The sequence below is a fragment of the Adiantum capillus-veneris genome, chromosome 7 (genome assembly GCF_014529385.1).
Source record: "Adiantum capillus-veneris isolate H3 chromosome 7, ASM1452938v2, whole genome shotgun sequence".
NCBI lineage: Eukaryota > Viridiplantae > Streptophyta > Polypodiopsida > Polypodiales > Pteridaceae > Adiantum > Adiantum capillus-veneris.
In genome coordinates this window covers 95312722-95331130 of record NC_140937.1, presented here as the reverse complement: position 1 = coordinate 95331130, position 18409 = coordinate 95312722, and the positions used below count along the sequence as shown (strand labels likewise).

Here is an 18409-nt window from a genome sequence, read left to right as displayed (position 1 = left end):
GGTCTGACCTATGGAGTGTACAATTGTATTCCAGCCAGATTGTATGGCCACATCACATCCTTTAGTAATAATACTAGGATTGAATTGGTCAAATTTCATATATTGTCATCGAAAACACATGAGGAAATTTGGCGCGATCCGGTTTCCTCATGACCAACTTCTCTAAGTGGTTGCTTCTGCGAGCACTGAGTAAATTCAATATTTAGGAGATATTGAATCTAATAAATATTAAGCCAAAATTAATCAGATTTCAAGCTTAATAAAAGAAGAGAAAATTAGGGGAAAAAGAAAGCTAAAAGAGTGAAAAAGCAAGACTGGAAAAATGAACACTCCAGATATAATGCCTTCAAATCACTAGCGTACCTCTCGAGATGAGATGGGCAGATTAAAGAGATTTAAGCCACAATGAATCTTGTGAAGTAATTTTGTAATAAGGCAATGGCAAGTAAGACAGCACGAAACAAACATAACCATAGAAAGTGATACCATAATGGAATGTCTAGAAACATACTAGATTCCTGCCTTCTGCACTGCAGAAGGCCCTCTTTGAGGGCCTTTGACATGTTAGTAACAGAGATTCGAAGTCTACAATAAAATGAACACACTTTTCCATATTCAAAACAATTCAGGAACTCAAAACAAATATTACAAGCCAATGTTGGTCCTACTAAGCTTAGGTGAACTGAGTAAAGCGTTGTTCAACTCATAAACAACCCTTGAAATACGTTGATCAACTACATTTTTTTTGCAACTCTGCTACTTAATGAGCAAACCTAATAGAACCTACCCCATATACATAGGAGGAGCATTCAGAGAGGATGTGACTGCAGCACAATACCTTTCATTACCAAACCTGTTCTTAAGGACCTCCAGTGCCGGCTTTGAAGTTAGCAAAAAATGACGGTAAAAATTTTGAATGAATGGCAAAAAAGGCAAGTCAGCCCCTGTAACCTCCTACCATTGACGTTCCGTATGAGTTGGCTGCTGGTGCACCTTGCGAGCTCTGAAAATTACCTGGTGGCATGGTCCCTGGAGGTGCCGACGATCCAAAAGCCGAGTTCACCTGCGAAGATGATGTTGAATTCATGCTTGATTGCTGTTGAGAATACCCACCGGGAGCACCCGCACTTGCTGGCAGATAATTGTAAGGGGGTGGCATACTTGCAGGCTGCTGCTGATAAGAACCAGGAGGACCTGGCAAAGCACCGTTAGTTGGAGTTATCGACCTTACCCCTGGCGCACTTGTGGGAGCCCCAGCTGGTGGTAAAGGTAGACCATTTCCTTGAGGTCCAGCACCTACTGGTGGCCTAAATACCGGGGGAGTCATGTAGCCTGTGCCAATACGTATGAGAAAGAATGACTTGTTAAAGAGTAACTAGCTACACCAAATCAAAAATGGATCTCAAAACCTTCTAGACACATCAAATAGCATTGTAACTTGTAAGACTTGCCTTGAAACTGAGAAAATGAGTAGTAAAAAGTCTAACGATCACTATTCAATACCTGAAGCGAAAAATTGCATGTGTATAGATACTCATGGAACCAGTACCCAAGCACGCAAGACACGTACACAAGGCCGACAAATATCGTGAAATAGCGACAAGCTCAAAGTCTACAGTTTCTTCTTCATGCCCTGCCTGGAAGAATGACAGAAGCTCATGCCATGTACAAAACTGCAGAGTGATCAATGGAAATTAGAGACCACTCTGCAATTTAGAGCGTATCATCAGAGCAGGATTCATAAACATAAACACTGTCCTCCACTGACTCAATTTGCACTGACTAGTCACCGCAATGTCGTCGCTCAAAACATCATAGTTGAAAGCGAAATAGCCTGAGAGTCTTGTACGGAGCAAAAAGATGACCTATTTGTGCCTATATCTAAATAGCCCAGACTCAAATATTGCACACTCTTTTGTATAGTCAATGAAACGTCCTTCAAATACTGCACTTGGCTAATTCAAATAGTAGTCAACAATTGATAAACCTTCATAAGGTTAGAAAAATCTCAACTTATGAAATTTGACAGGCTAAAACTCTCACAAAAACACAAGCAAGGCAAAAAAGAAGACGGATAAAGAAGAAAAAAACTGAAGCATCTTATTCAATTCTAAACAAACCCCAAAAAAACGGATAAAAGTATACTTGAAGATGCTTTTAGGAAAGGCTTAGGCAAAAAAAAGTTAATTACTCGACTGAAACTTTGAAACAAGCACTCAACTCTAAACAATCACAAGAAGGATAAGACAACACAAAGGCTTACACCTACAATAGACCAAAAAAAACTGTTCTCAGGAAGTGTTCAGCTAGAGTAAGTGTGTGCGTATTGAAGACAATAAAGCAAAGGCCACCCATAAAGCCCCCCTGGTCCTTAAACATTATCTACAGTATATACACCTTGTCACAGAAAAAATAGTGTTTGATACCCAACCTCACCTACAGAAAATCCTGCAAAACAAAGTTACCTGCAGAAGCATCAAGTCAGCATACCTGTGCTTGCACCCATTGGAGCCATAAGTGGACGCCCAGGAGGTAACATAGAAGGCGGGTTTAATGCAGGATTGGAACCTGGAATGGGCAGCGTAAGAGGCCTCATACCAGGAGGCGGCCTGTAGGCTCCAGGCTGCAGCATAAATGCTCCACCCATGTGCAGGTGCTCCTTGACTTTCTGATCAATGAGGCTTTGTGTCTGTTGCTCTTCAAATTGTTGATAGTAGCTCCGAACATTAGCCTGAAGGAAAAAATTTATTAGAAAGGGAAAAAATGCAGTAATAAAGAGTTTTAAAAAGTCGAGTTTGACGCTTTACCTTGTGCTTGTAACCTTGATTGTGCTGTTTCCTCACTGATGGCTGCAGTAATATGAAGAAAACATCAGAAGAAACACAAACAAAATCAAGCTTGCCCAAGATACATTTAAAGGAAAATTCTTACCGAGTCGTGAGTGAGATATGTATCACAGTAGTCACAATAATACCTGCATTGAAATCAACAATTAGCTGCTTGTGGATAACATAATTAATGAAACTAGCTGTAAGTTGTTTAAGTCTTGAAAACATTCACTTTTTGTAATTTCAGAAGGTTGAACTTTCATTCTTTAACCAGAATGGAAAAGCAATAACAATTGAACTCCACACTATGCTGGCTTGCAAAAAGACATCCAATGGTACTTTGATAAAGAGAACTGTACGGAAAACGTGAAAGCTGGAAAACGTGAAAGCTAGAAAATAAAGAAAGAGAGAGATCACCCACACACACCATATTGAGCGTTGAAAATGGAGCAGCCCCCCATAAGAGTCATCTTCATGCTCCATCCAATTACTTCAGGATGAGAGCAATGACAATCACTCTTGAGAGTGAGGAGTATTCTTACTCTCCTGAATAGTGGCTATAGGAGCCTATAATGTTTCAGCATTTCCGAAACATGCTTCGGACTGCTCAAGTTTTGCCCTCTTACTTTTTGACAATTTTCTAGATTAAACGTTCGGCCAGTTGTCTGACTGTTTCAAACATTGTATACCTCTCTCTCTCTCTCTCTCTCTCTCTCTCTCTCTCTTTCTTTTTTGTGGGAAAAGTCAGGGCTGTATATTACTAAGTACAATATAATCCCCAGGACCCAGCGGATGCCAAAATAGCCTATCACGTGGGGTGTACAAGCTGAATGTAAGGATGAGAGCCACTATAGTGACAACTCGACTAGAACAATCTCATGGTGGTCGGTGTGATGAGTGGAGGAGAAACCACCGAGGGGGGGCATAATGCCATGTAATCTGGCCACCTGTAAGTGTGAAGAAGAGTGGGGATCGGGCCCAACGCCGAAGGAAGGCAAATCGACGAGCCTCGGCTGCTCGAGATGTACCTGAGGAAGAATCCCACTGCCAAATCAGGGTGTGAATGATGTCCAGCCAAATGGCAGTGAGGGTATCCTGGAGGAGCTGTGGAGCCGCACTAAGAATGTGAAGACAACGAGCTCTCCAAACATTCCATAGTGTAATGCTAGTGATGACTGAAAAAACTTCATCACGTGTCTAAGGATCCCCCTGCCAAGCAATCTGTGGTAGCATAGCCAAAGTCCCTCGCCGATAACCAGTCGAGGTAAGCATAAGGGCTGGATCTGTGTCTGAGCCCTCGCAGAAAAGATGCGGTCCGGGCATCGGCATCAACCATGAGACAGATCCCCAAGTGAGAAATCCATGCTGAACACCCGCTCTGCTAAGTAAAAAGCAAACTGCAAGCCACACTACATGAGAAGTTGAGCATGACCAAAGACACTGTGCAGGTGACTCAAGTAGTCGCAAAAGACAGCGAGTACATAACGGATCATGACACATAGTAGCTAGCCAAGTCCCAACTGGAAGTCCTGCATGTGCAATCATCCACATGAAAAAAGAAATACGACGAGCCGCATGTAAATCCCAGATGGCTGACCAAAACTGCTGTAGATAGGCATGGGAGAGACCTGAATGTAACCAGAAACACATACGAGTGGGCTGCTCTGGTTGCTGTCTCATCAATGCTAATCTTCCAATTCTGATAGTGTAATCAAAGAATGATGCAAGTGCACTGGTGGGGTCAGAGTGAGGCCAATGCCACTCTCCTAGGTCCCAATAAAGTTGAGATAGGGCACGACCCTCCCACACCCAAAGCCTCCAAAGTGCACCATTAGCGGAAGCGAAACGGGGGTCAACACAACGACGCTTCCCGCGGGAGCCAACTACTCGTATGGCCTCCCATCGAGCGCCGAGGGAGACAAGGTGCGGAGAGGTGGTATCATATGTCAATCTAGCATGAATCCCCTAAGAGTAGTCAGTATCAACAGCATGGTGTCTAAACGAACTAATAAGAGAGTGCTCCGAGGAAAGAGGCCTTCCCAGCCACAATGTGGAGGCATCTGAACCGTGCCTCGCATGACTGCATCCCACTGTGAAGGAACGGCGGAGTCAATCTCAAGCAGTCTGTCTGTCACCCCGCGACCAATGTCATAATGTTCTGCCACAAAATCTGCATCCAACATACGTGTCTCATGAAACAACCGCATAGAGGCAGCAGGGCCAGTGTCCCAAACAGCCCAATCAATGTGAGTCCTCTCTCCAAGCTGACGAGGTGGATTAACCGAAGAATCAAGAACTGCATCATTCCAAATGAGAGGCTGGCGCTCAATCTCCTCACGACATGAGGGAGGTGAGCGCATGATAGCCCGTCACATGGAAACCCAAATCTGAAGGAGCGATCGGATGAAGGGTGAGAGGGTGGTGGTGGACAAGGGGGCATCCGTAAAGAGAAAACGATACCCTGTATGCCAAGTATGACCATCTCTAGTGCCGAGGTGTGGAGTCGCTGTGCAAAGAGCGGCCTGAAGAAGCATCTTCCAAGGTTCTTGGCCGGGAAAAAGACCCCGAACAATAAGCTTGGTAAGAAGGGCGCGGCTCTGTAATTCTGGATCAATAATGCCAAGGCCTCCCTCTGACCTAGAACGAATAATCGTGGACCAGCGAACTCGAGCACGAGTATCAGTAGTCCCATCTATGCCACTCCATAAAAAGTTCTGCACTAGTCGGCGGAGCTGAGCTATCACACCAAAATGTAGCATCCAACAAGAGGCCGTATACCATACTCTAGCCAGAATGACCTGGTTGGCGACCAATGCACGGCCAGCCAACCAGTAACCCATAGGATTTATGCCAGTTAATGCGTGCACCACTGGCAATGCAAAAAACCTCTAGGGCCTTCTGCATGGCATCAAGAGCAACTAGCAAATAGCGCAACATCAGCATAGTGTCATCAGCAAACTCCTGATCAATAAGGTCCGGAGCTGTAGGTACTGGCATGGTCAAGCCACGAAATGCATGACTCTGAGCACGAAGAAAGTCGGACATAGTCTCTCCTACAAACAGATACAGATATGCTGCTAAAGGACATCCCTGACGGACAGATCGAGAAAGCTCAAAACTGCGACTGACACGGCCACCAATAGTAATAGCACTGCTGGCAGTCCTGAAGAGAGCGGAAATACCTGAGATCCATCTCGAAGGGAAACCCATCCTGGCTAATGATCCTTCGAGAAAGTCCCACTCAACACGATCGTATGCTTTCTCGAAGTCAAGGATGAAAAAAGCGAGAGGTTCAGAAGATGATATGGCCCACTCTACTGCCTCATAAAAAGTGAAGATATTATCCAATATGCATCGATCCATGACAAAGCCTGTCTGAGAAGTATGAATAATATCTGGTAAGAACGGTCGCAAACGATGGCTGATTAGTAACCCTAATATCTTATAGACCGAAGGGAGTAGGGTAATAGGTCTCCACTGTCGGAGCTGAGTGGTGTCACCCCCTTTCGGAATAAGAGATATGAGACTTGAACAAAGATCCGGATGCATATATCCTGATGCAAAGATCGCCTGACAACCGCGAAGCAATGGTATATGCAATACATCCCAATAAGTCAAAAAGAAAGCTCTAGTGAGGCCATCCTCTCCTGGACAGGAGGATGGATCAAGACTCTCGATAGCAGCATGGAGCTCTGCAAGTGTGAAGGGTGCCAACAAGATCTCTGCCATAGTGTCTGTACAACGGTGTCGGGTGTGATGCCAGATCTGCTCACGAGCAAGTAAAACCTCAGTAGTGCATATATCAGCAGTGAACAATGTCTCAAAATAATCTGCCGACATATCAAGAATAACATCAGGATGCATATGTAGTGTCCCTTGAGCATCGCACAAAGTCTGAAGGGTGGTGCCAAAAGGACGCTCTTTATGCGCAGCGAAGAAGTCTTTATTCATTCGATCAGCTTTAGCTATCCAATGAGATACTGAAGCATGATGATGAACTCAGACCTAGCCTCCTGTACGCGACGAATCTCCTCTGTGAGCTCTGTCTGTCTAGCAGCGAGATAAGCATCCTGAGGCCACTCCTCCAACAAGCACTGAGTGGAACCAAGAGGAATGTGAAGATCAGACTCGCGTACTCTCAACTGACGATGAATAATAGCAGTCTGATCACAGCAGTAAATACTAGACTGAGTAATGCAATGAGCAAGAAACTCTCCAGGGGGACCACAATAAGAAGCACCCGTGGACCATAAGTCACGAATCTGCTGTTGCAAAACTTCAGTGGTGAGAACACTATCAGGGATGCGGCAGCCTCGTCTCTGTGCAGAGGATCTAGTGAAGGAGATAAACAATGAGATGGGTAAATGATCTGAGAGGCTGGTCCCTCTCCAAATAGTAGTAAATCCACCTAGAGCTGCTGCCCAAGGGCCAATGTAAAAACAATCAAGTCGCTCTAATAATCTCCCCTGCTGTCTCTGAAACCCCCACGAGTAATGAAGTGTAGCAGGGTGGTCACCAAAAGAGGGTATGTGCCAGGCGTCAACACCTTGAATAGCTGGAAGAAATCGATCCCAAGCCGGCTGCTCATCGGGAGAAATGGATGATAGAACTGGAGGTGTGATGGATCGCCAATCAAAGTCGCTCTCGACGTTGTTGAAGTCGCCTCCAACAACCCAAGAGTCTACAACAGATAGAACAGCAGCCAAGGAGGACCAAAAAGTAGCCCTCTCCCGAGGAGTAGTGGATGCATAGACTGACATAAAACCAATGATAGATTCCCGAATCCGAATAGAAACATAGACTGCTCTGCCAGCGACAAGGGTACCATGCTGTTGAACTGAGGCCAAGTAACGTGGCCCCACTGAGATGCATACACCGCAACTCTGTCCATGCAGGCCCAGAGCAGGCTCCCAAAAAGTGTGGGCGCCCGAGGGCATGAGATTACCAAAGGGAGTGGCAATCTTATGCTCCTGTACTAGTAATATATCCACAGTGCCCACTACATGAGTGTGTAAATCTCTGCGAAGTAAAAGCTTACGGGAACCTCTTACCCGAGAAGTCTATAAACCATTAGCATTCCAAGAAACTACATGTAAATCCATAGTCTGCATGAAAGAATTTGTAGAGCATCTAACTAACTGCGCATCTTCTTGGAGGCAGCTGGGCCATCCAAGGGGTGAGCTTCAGGTGGTAGGAAAGCAACCCGCAAGCCCTCTCTAAAATATGGTGTCTCATTGCACCAACTGCGGACCTCAACTTGTTTACATTGCATTACCGATGCTGCAGCTTTGACACCCCAAATGCGCACAGACATAGGAAGCACCACATCTGAGGATACATGAATGACCATAGGCAATGAATAGCAAGCATAAACATCACTCCACTCCATAGCACCAATACATGAAAAGAAGTGAGGAGACAATACATCAGGAGCGGAAGTAGACAACCATAAATGAAGCTGAGCCATAGTTTGTGCATGCACAAAATGTAGAACCTGATCCTCGGACCATTCCTGAGCCGCGTGGAATGGAAGGAAAAAGGAATGGGTAGGCTAAGAGCGACTGCCTATTAAAGAGGGAACACAACCTGTCTTGTGATGCATAAGGTAGAGCTGCACCCGCAATGGCCCTTCTGAGTCACAGCACATTTCAGCCCGATGAGTGCCCCAGGAAAGAGGGCAAGAGCTGAGAAAACTGCGTGGGACGTAAGTATGAGCGGCTGAGGGAGGGGGAGGACCAGAAGGTGGAGGGGGGAGAGTAAGGGCGAGAGGAAGAGGAGGAAAAGGGAGAGGTAATAGCGGTGAATGATCCCTAAATTGGAATAGGGACCTCGGGAAGAGGGGAAGGAGCGGGCGGGGGAACGACAAGTGAAGGAGGAGCTGGTAGCAGAGGTAAGTGATCCTGTGCCGAAGAAGAAGAATGGCGAGGAGAAGCAGGGGGTAAGGGGGTGGTGGAAACTTGAGAGGGAGCAGAAGAGGTAACACTAGGGACTGCATGCGTTGTAGGTTGCTGACGAGGACGGAAGGAATGGTTACGACCCACTGTCTGCCATGCTGCCTCAGTAGGAGCTGAAGCGGAGGGAGGAACATGGAGGGTCGAAGCTCAAGGAGCACCTGCAGGCTGCTGAGGTGCTCAAGTAGTAGTAGGAGGAACCGGTTGTTGACGCTGACCACGTGACTGAGCATGAGTGCCACGAGCCGGCTGTTGTTGCCGCCGATGGCGTGGCAGGGTGGGGCAATCTCGCGCCAAGTGTCCCATCTCGTGACAGCGTAAGCACTGTCCTGGGCAGCCAGTGACTACCATTCGACAAGAGTAGTCTCGATCGTACACAGCCACAGTAATTGTATCTGGTAATGAAGTATCCCCAAACACCAAGACCTGAATGCGAGGTGGACCAGATGAGAAGATGCAGGATCCTGGTACTACCGTGCCAAAATGAGCAGCAATCATCTGAAGGAGATGCTCATCAATAAAATGGAGAAGCATATCCGAGAAGGAGAGCGTCAGAGGGAATCTGGGAATAAGGTGTCGACTGTCAAACTCCTCAGTAGTAAACTTGGGATACCACCTCGTCAAGTATATCATCCTGCGATCAGAGAGTATCGGAGAGCGAGCTAGGAGAGCTGAGGCAGTGGCGGGATCTGAAAGACGTACCATGAATATGCCCCTGCCAAGGAATGTAAGCTCCGAGATCCGTCCCTGAGTAGTGCCCAATGCAGTCTGACACCAATCACGTATAGAAGATCGAGGTGGAGACTATCCAACCATCCGGCCAACCAAGGCATGCTGTGCCAAGTGTTGTACTTTGGAGTCAATGCGTGTCAACAGGTCGCCAATGCAGTCCACGCGACAGGCAAGTGGTGATGGAGCGCCGTGTGAAGCACTCGAGACCGGCAAAGCCGCCATGAAGAATGGGCGAGACTGGCAAACGGGAAAAGCAAGACCAGAAGTGAAGCTTGGACTCTCTCTCTCTCTCTCTCTCTCTCTCTCTCTCTCTCTCTCTCTCTCTTTTGCAGGCAGTAGAAAGATGCGCGCAAAGCACAGTTAGGGATTCTCACAATTAGGGTTTCAGACAGTTAGGGTTTTTGGGCTGTTAGGGTTTCGTGCAATTAGGGTTTCGCAGATTCGGGTTGTTAGGGTTTCGCGTGGCAACAGTAGGTACACGCAGGCTGCAGAAGGAACGCGCAGGCTGCTGGCGACTTTTTAGGGTTCGCGCAGGCGGGTACGCGCAGGGCAGGCAGGTACGCGAAGGCAGCAGGCAGGACGCAGGTCGCGCAGGGCAGCAATCAGGTCGCGCAGGGCAGGCAGGTACTCGCAGGGCAAAAGGTACGCACTCGCCAGTCTCTCTCTCTCTCTCTCTCTCTCTCTCTCTCTCTCTCCAAAAAAGTGGGGCTTAGTACCTTTTTGTATCACGTAATCAAAATTACAAGCCCGAAGGAATTACATCGGCCCGTAGGCATACACACATAATGGATCTGATAGTAAAAAACTCTTGAGATATTCAATAATTACAAACCATAGGGCAAAAACTACCAGTGATGCAAATAAGGTAGCTAGGTATGTAGTGTTCAATACGAATTCGGTGCGTAAGGTACGTAGTATAGAATGGATTCAGTTTTTAGGTACGTAAAAATCCGTCCTTTTTTTCAAAAAGCCTAAAAATGAGAGTACTTCATCCCTTTCCTTATGTATTCACCAAGACTTCAAATAAAGACTAGAGTCCACGACTCTAACCGAACAGTGAAAACACAAAGCTGATCAATGTCTACAGCCAAACAGTGTCAAATGTCTCATGTCATGGTCTCATAAAACTAAGAGCATAAAAAAAAGTACACAATGATAATCCAAGACCGAAGTATGAAGTCTTGACTCTAATAAGTTATGCAAACCTTACAATGCACGATTTATTTCTTTGAAAAAAAGCATCCGTACGGATCCCTATCCATACGTTCGGATCTGTACTGTACGACTATACTGTACGGACCTATCCGTACGTTGTACGGATGCAACCTTGGATGCAAAGCTCCAAAAGATGGGTGATACAACAATGGCTAGGAGCAAGCAAGTGAGGAAAGAAAGTAGCAGGAGCTGAAGCAGAAACAGGCCACCTTGACAGCGGCGCATCCCAATAGAAGAGACATCACCATCGCAAGAAAACTCTACACCAGAAAACCAGGAGAAAGATAGTCTCTACCCATCCCTAGCAATAATCAACAGGGCTATGACATTCTTCAACCTGCTAGCAGAAGTAGTAGATGGTGCATATCTGAAAGCGAGGTAGCAACCGCCCAACACACCCACCAAACCAATCCTAAACTTAAATCACCCATCAAACAGGAGGGAAACAAAAAAAGTAATAAACAGGCAAAACGTGTAAACATACACGCACACACCTCAACCACAAGCACTCATGCATAACGCACTCACCCCAAGCACATGCATATCCACAAGCACAAGCATCACACAAGAGAAATAAGACGCAGACAAGCAAGTAAGCTAAACAAACACAAACCATGAGAAACAATGAAAAATACCTACGTAAGAATGGCAAACAAAACAAAAGGAAAGAAATCATCACACGCAACACGTGACATAAGAGGGAAACAAATATTTGGTTAAGGCCGCCAAGTAGAGCACCTGTGGTTTTGTAAACAACCACCGTAGTTAAAAGTACGGCGGTTGCCATCACAAACTACTGACGGTTGCTGTCACAAACTACTGACGTGTCAAGCCACAGAAGAATGGAGCCAACCTGCAGATCCCGACCGAAGGGCCTAAACCCTAAGTGAAGAAGCAACAGAAGAAGAAGCAAAAGAAGTTCCCACCAACTTATGGGACGCCGTCCGATGAGGCCCAAGTGACCTAAAGAAATTAAATAAAGCGGGACCTCCCACACACACAACGTGGAGAATAATGATGTGGCAGCAGATGTACGGAATCCCACGATTTCCGCTGAGATGCTGACTTGCAGGCTGTACGGACAATCCTGCAATTTCCATTGGCATTGCCACATGGCAGCTGTACGGATTTCTACAAAAAGCGTTGGTTGCTTTTCGCACCAGAAGCTTTTGAATTTGATTGCTTTTCATGTAAACTGCTTTTAGAGGCCAAGATGACCCACAGGCTCTCACTTTGGCAATCTGCCTGCGAGAGATGCAGAGCAGAGCCATGGGAGTTGTACCTTGTTGAAGCAATGTAAAGAAATGCCAAAGGGGCGCCAAGGTTTGGGGCCGGTGCTCTCCTAGGCTGGAATTCCGCCACTCCCCGTCTCATGTCATGCATCTCTTTTTGTTCAGTTGTTATTTTAAGTGCTTAAAGTTGTTCAGTCTATTCTTTTCCGTTGGCACGTGCTACTCGTCCCTTGATACAGTTGCTTAAGGTGGGAGTTCGTCACGGTGAAAAATCAATCCACTAAAGCCAGGGCCCACAACGTGAAGCTCTCTCTCTCTCTCTCTCTCTCTCTCTCTCTCTCTCTCTCTCTCTCACACACACACACACACACACACATTACACGTGTCAAGGATAAGTTATAAATGATAATTAATTGTTATAAGGTGAATTGTAGTTGTGGATAATGAGGTAAGGATTGTGAATGTTCAATACATGCTACAGCTAACATCTCTTTGCAATATACTGAATAGAATGTTTACATATTTATGTATGTTCCCATTACGCATTTTCCTATTTCCTCTCGGGCCCGGCACTCCATTTCTCCCTTTTCCCAACTCCTGGCAACTATGATACCATCCACATGAAATGTGATGTCCCCCAATTCAAAAGCCCGACCCACATGTGACATGAAAGCGGGAGCTACTCTTTCATGGAGCCAAACTCTCAGTTCTCTAGTGGGCTTAAATGGATAATCGTATAGAGGCATGAGGGCACCAATCCTAATCGTATTCTCCAAGTAAGAGACATGGCCATCAAAAGCTCGGCACAAGGCCAATGCCAATCAAGTTGAGGCAAAGAAAGGCCCTCCCACATTCAAAACCTCCAACAAATGACATCAACATAGTAGCGACCTCCACGTGGTGGGCCCTGGGGCCTGGACGCAATGGATTGATTTTCCATTGTGATGAACAGCTCCCCACCTTAAGCAACCACCGTACTTTTAACTGCGGTGATCGCTTAAGGTTTACACAACCATAGGTGCTCTACTTGGCCGCCTTCACCAGATATATGTCCCCCTCTTATGTCACTTGTGCTACCTGCGACGGTTTCTTTCCTTTCATTTTGATTGTTATTCTTATGCAAGTTTGTTTCTCATAATTTCTGTTCGTTTAGCTTGCTTCCTTGTATGCACCTTATTTCTTTTTGTGTGTGATGCTTGTGCTTGTGGATTTGCACGTGCTTGGGGTGAGTGCGTTCTGCATGATTGCTTGCTGTTGAGGTATGTGTGCGTGTGTGTTTTGTCTGTTCAACCTGTTCCTTTTCGTTTTTTCTCTTGTTTGATGGTCTGGAATTGATTTGGTGAGTGTGGGCTAGTTGGTGTATTGGGCAGTTCCTGCCTCGCTTTCAAATTTGCACCATATACTGCTTTTGCTTGCAGGTTGAAGAATGCCATAGGCCAGTTGATCATTTCCAGAGATGTGCCATTGTATATGCATAGCCTTGGAGATATGGAGTTGGCTATCGGAGATTGTTTGGTGGTGTTTTTAACCTCCTCTCGATGTCAGGGTGGCTTGTTTCTGCTTCAGCTCTCTGCTACATTCTTTCCTCACTCCCCTGCTCCTAGCTTTTGTTGTATCACCCATCTTTTGTAACTTTGCATCACTGGTAGTTTTTCCCGGTGCTTTGTAATCATTGAATATCTCAGGGGGTTTTCGCTATCAAATCCGTTATGTGTGTATGCCTACGAGCTTATGTAATGCCTTGGGGCTTGTAATTTTGATTGTGTAATACAAATGGGTACCAAGCCTCACTATTTTGCCCAAAAAGAAAAACATAGTGGGCCTATTCACACCACTCGACAAAGGAACCCATTACCTCCCCCAAAAATAGAGGTATTACCTCCCTAACCAATAGTGACAAACTGTAAGGCTGAGATATTGAGCCCGTAACTTCACCAATTGTGGTAACAAATACTAGTTACAATGGAAAATTAGGGAGTGCAGTTGAGCCACGCCCATGAGCAGCCGGCAGAAGATCTCTAGTAGGCTGGCTAGCCTTTCTTTAGGCCACTCACGAGAGGATGTCTCTGGACATGTTCTTCACTGTGGTCATGAATGCGTGAATGCCAAAACATTAATGAAAGGTGCAAAAGGCTGCTCGAGCCACGGCTTGATGTGAAGAGGCTAGCCACATGCAAACCTAATTGTGTGACAAGGAATCGTATCAGGTAAATGTCCATTGCAACAGGGGTCTTAACATAAGGAGAGTATTTCTATAGCGGTTAGGGTCTAAAAAAACAGGGAAGGAGGTCAGGAAGGTTGGAACTGGCAAAGACAGTTTAGAGTGCCCAATTCTCCTAGGCATAGGACCACTAAACTATGCTACCTCCATCTCTATCAACTAATCAAAACAAGGATCGTAAAAGAAAAAGGGATCTGCGATAAAACCCTAGAGAAATTGGCAAGAAACGTTAGCAATTAATCCTCCATCCAAACTTACTCACATGGTTTCTGCAAGACGAGATAAGCTGGCAGACAACCTCGCCAACATGGGAAAGAAAATTAAAACAAAAGAGCTACGAGCATTCACTCTAACGCATATTCTGCAACGCAGCTCAAAAACCAGGCATCACGCAGAAAATGAAAGAGCTTACCGAGGCATTGTGATGAAGCAGATTGTCCTGTGGTTTCCTCTCTCTCTGTGTGTGTGTGTGTGTGTGTGTGTGTGTGTGTGTGTGTGTGTGAGAGAGAGAGAGAGAGAGAGAGAGAGAATTCTTGCCCTTTAGATCAAGATTGCAAACCTGTATAAGTGCATCACCGACTAATACGTGAGTCCATTACCGACTATATATGTTTTTTTTGCCTCAATTTGACCTTGATTAACCTTTTTTTGGATTACAGAAAGAGCTAGCTTGGTTGGTTAAGACTTTGATGCTCTGTGCCCTAGGTCATGGGTTCAGTCTTTAGTAAAGAGTTGAATTTTTTGGGCAATAGTGGACCATTGGATATTTGATGTTCCGTGCCCTAGGTCATGGGTTCGGTCTTTAGTAAAGAGTTGGATTTTTTGGGCAATAGTGGACCATTGGATAAAGCTTGCGGATTAGTGACACATGATAAAAAACTTTTTTTTTTAATATGTCTTTTAGGTCTTTGTGAGAGGTGAAATTTGTGTACCTTTCTCTTTAGAGAGGGCCATTGAATATTGGTTTAGTCATTATTGGCCTTCAGAAGGTCATAGGAGAGTAGGTGGAGAATTGGTGCACTTTTTGGACCGTTGATTAAGAATCACGGATTGATGACACATGTCAGGTGAGCTTGTTTTATAATGTATATGGGTCTTTCCATCATTTTCTTGTTTTACTTGGGTTATATTTTCTTTTTGTTGGCTTTTTAAAAGAAACCCTTAATGTTGTGTTGGGTTAGGGAGACTTTTATTTTTTTTAGTGCATGATGGAGACTTACCTTTCATTTCACATCTTGACATGTCTTTACTTTTCTTGCATTCTATTGTTTTAAAATGCTAAAGTGAAGCTTCACCTTGCATAATTTTAGTAAATTTTACACACACACATACATATATATGTTTTTTTTTTGCATTCTATTGTTTTAGAATGCTAAAATGAAGTTTCACCTTGCATAATTCTAATAAATTATATACACACACATATATTAATTAGTTCTTTTTATTTCACCTTTCATTTCACAACTTCACACGGCTTTACATTTCATGCATTTTATAGCTTGATTCCGGTCAGTGTTAACGTTCGAGAAAGTCTCTTTTATTAAGCGGCCTGCTGATCGAGTCTTCTCCTCACAAAAAAGAAAACCGGAAATACTATAGCGGAAATTTTGAGATTTGCAAATTTTTGGGACGACTTTCTCACATATTTCATCGGTTTTTCTTCCATTTACCATGGTTTACAACTAGGTAGTTTCGATTTTCAATCAACTCAAGACTAAGCTGAGGCAATCCTTTCCTAAATAGTGATACTAGTTTGATTCAACCTAACAATTTTATCACTTTCTTATTGTTTTTGAAAGCTATCGTGAACCTTTCACTTGTTATAATGTAAATGGGGCTTTCCATCATTGTAATTTGGTCCCTTTATTTAATGTTCACTTGACTTTTTTTCTTTTTTAAATCTTTGTTTAATTTATAAGTTTTATAAAGGTTATATTTTCCTTTTATAATGTAAGTGTCCCTTTTTATCATTGTAATCTGGTCTATTTAATTAATGCTCACTTGACTTTTTTAAAAAAAACTATTTGTTTAGTTTATAAATAGGTCTCTTCATTTAAGGATCTAATGACTTTCTTGTCAACTTTTGATTAAAAACATACTTTTTTTCTTGTAAATTTTCTTTTTATTTACAAAACAATTTCTAACAAAAAAGTTATAAATTGTCCTTAAATGAAAGAATTTTTCACCACTAAGAAATTTTTTTCAACTTTTGGTTTTGATATGCAAATGTTGCCTTATTACTTTAGTGCATGTATTATTATTGGGGATAAGCTTTAGAATTTTTTCACAACTAAGATTTTTTTTTCGACTTTTTGTTTTGATATGTAAATGTCACTTTGTTACTTTAGTGCATGTATTATTATTAGGGATTAGGTTTAGATATTTTCAATATTCATTTTTGTTACCATATACATGTGGTAGTGATGTGTGTGAACACACTAGGACCGCCGGGGTATTTTTTCCCTCTTTAGGAGGTTTTTTCCCCCGAGCATTGTATATATGCCCATCACTCTAGGGTTATCTATCTTTTCATTGCACACTAAGTAACACACTCTCTATTGTGTGCCTTGAGCTTCCTTCGTCTTCTCCAAGCTGTGTGCGTTTCTCTGCAACCCTAATTCCAACAATTGGTATCACAGCAGGTTACGTCTTCTCGAGCTTAGTCGCCAGCTGCTCAGCACACGCCTGCTCACTTTCTCCAATTATAGTGAGGTTTGGCGAGCGTTCGTAGGTCGAAAAATATTTCGAGAGCACTCATAGAGCTCAGTCTGCTCAGATTTCTTATTCGAGCTCATTTCGGCCTCCGTTTCCACTACATGCAGGTCTGCACAGGCAATTTTGTCATTTTGTGCAGAATTTCTGTCAGTGCCGTTTTTTGCATAACATGTGCCTTTTAGTCTTCTACGGTTTGTGCTATATAGCACATGTTGTTCCCGCTCCGTTTCTCCTATTTTCGGGCAGTTTTCACATCAGGTGCAGCATTTACCATGGCTGACAACAACACAGATGTGTTCAAGATATTTGTTATTGAGGACAGGTTGGATGGGGACAACTACCCTATGTGGGCTTTATGATGCAACATGTCCTTGTGTCAAAGGGCGTTTGGAACATTATGCAGGGCATTAATGTACGTCCTGGTTCTGAGGATGTAGGCGATGTTGAGGATGTTGCAGGTCTTACTGCAAGGATTGCTGCTATTAGAGTTGTTTTCCCTACGGTAGAACAAGCTGGTTGGGATGTAAAGGATGCGCAAGCTCATGTATTGATTGCATTGTCTGTGAAGCACACCATTGTTCCTCACATTCGTTCAGCAAAATCTGCAAAACAGGCTTGGGATATTCTAGCAGGTCTTTATGCAAGCCGCAATGAGGCTAAAATTGCTTTGCTACGTAAAGAGCTGGAGTCGAAGATTATGCATGAGGAAGATGACATGGACACTTTTCTTGCTGGTGTCAAGGATATCAATGAGCAACTTATTTCTGCAGGTGAAGTCATTTCAAACAGTTCCCTTGTGCGACTGTTCTTGATGCCTTACCAGATTCTTACCAGACTTTTGCTAGTACTTGGAGACTTATGACCCAAGGAAATCCTGAAGTTGTCAAGTTTGATGCATTATACACATTGCTGTTGCAAGAGTCACTTCCCAGAAAAAACAGGACTAGGCAGCGTGCAGTTGAACAGGCTTTTATTGCTTCTCAAAGAAAGGGTGGTAACAGCAATGCGGCCACTTCTTATGGTTCTACTGCGAGTGGCAAAACTTATGTTCCTAATGCTTCTGCTGGCAGCAATTCGTCTGGAAATTCTGGTGATAAGGCCAAAAAGAAGATGCGTTGCCATTATTGTAAAGCTAATGATCACTTGATCAAGTTGTGTCCTAAGTTGAAGGCCAAAGAGGCTAAGAAGAAAGAGGGTGGTTCCACTGCAAATGCTGGTTCCACTACAAATGCAGCCATTGTTGAGTCTTCTATGAAAGGAGACTGTGTTGCTGATGTTGATGCAGAATGGGCTTTTAGCGCAGAGTGCACTTACAATCCTATTGTCCATAATGCATGCTTGTCAGTTGCTGCAGATTCACATGTATGGTATTTCGACAATGGTGCTACAAAGCACATTACCTCACATCGTGAATTGTTTACCTCTCTCGAGTCTGTCCCTCATGGTAATTAAGTCACTTGTGCCAACAATGCCTCTTATACGGTTTAGCGAGTTGGAAAGATTGTGCTTACTGCT

The 18409-nt window shown here is 44.1% G+C and overlaps 1 protein-coding gene across 2 annotated transcripts; it reads right to left on the bottom strand.

Moving 5' to 3' along the window:
* Positions 1 to 591: 591 nt before the first annotated feature.
* Positions 592 to 14866, bottom strand: LOC147454256 (uncharacterized). Of its 2 annotated transcripts, none has more exons than XM_086516260.1 (5): positions 14739 to 14866; positions 2932 to 2974; positions 2808 to 2849; positions 2491 to 2731; positions 592 to 1332 (listed from the first exon to the last, which is right to left on the bottom strand). In XM_086516260.1, the coding sequence occupies exons 1-5, from the start codon at positions 14750 to 14752 to the stop codon at positions 938 to 940; spliced, it is 735 nt and encodes a 244-aa protein (XP_086372386.1). In that variant the 5' UTR covers positions 14753 to 14866; the 3' UTR covers positions 592 to 937. The 2 variants fall into 2 exon arrangements, with proteins under 2 accessions (XP_086372386.1, XP_086372387.1); XM_086516261.1 differs by lacking the exon at positions 14739 to 14866 and adding an exon at positions 14592 to 14732.
* Between the last annotated feature and the right edge of the window lie 3543 nt (positions 14867 to 18409).

Coding starts and splice junctions, on each gene's coding strand:
- LOC147454256 (XM_086516260.1), bottom strand. Junction 2,850..2,931: donor CATATCTCACTCACGACTCG/GTAAGAATTTTC, acceptor ATATTACTGCAG/CCATCAGTGAGGAAACAGCA. Junction 1,333..2,490: donor TCCAATGGGTGCAAGCACAG/GTATGCTGACTT, acceptor GTATTGGCACAG/GCTACATGACTCCCCCGGTA.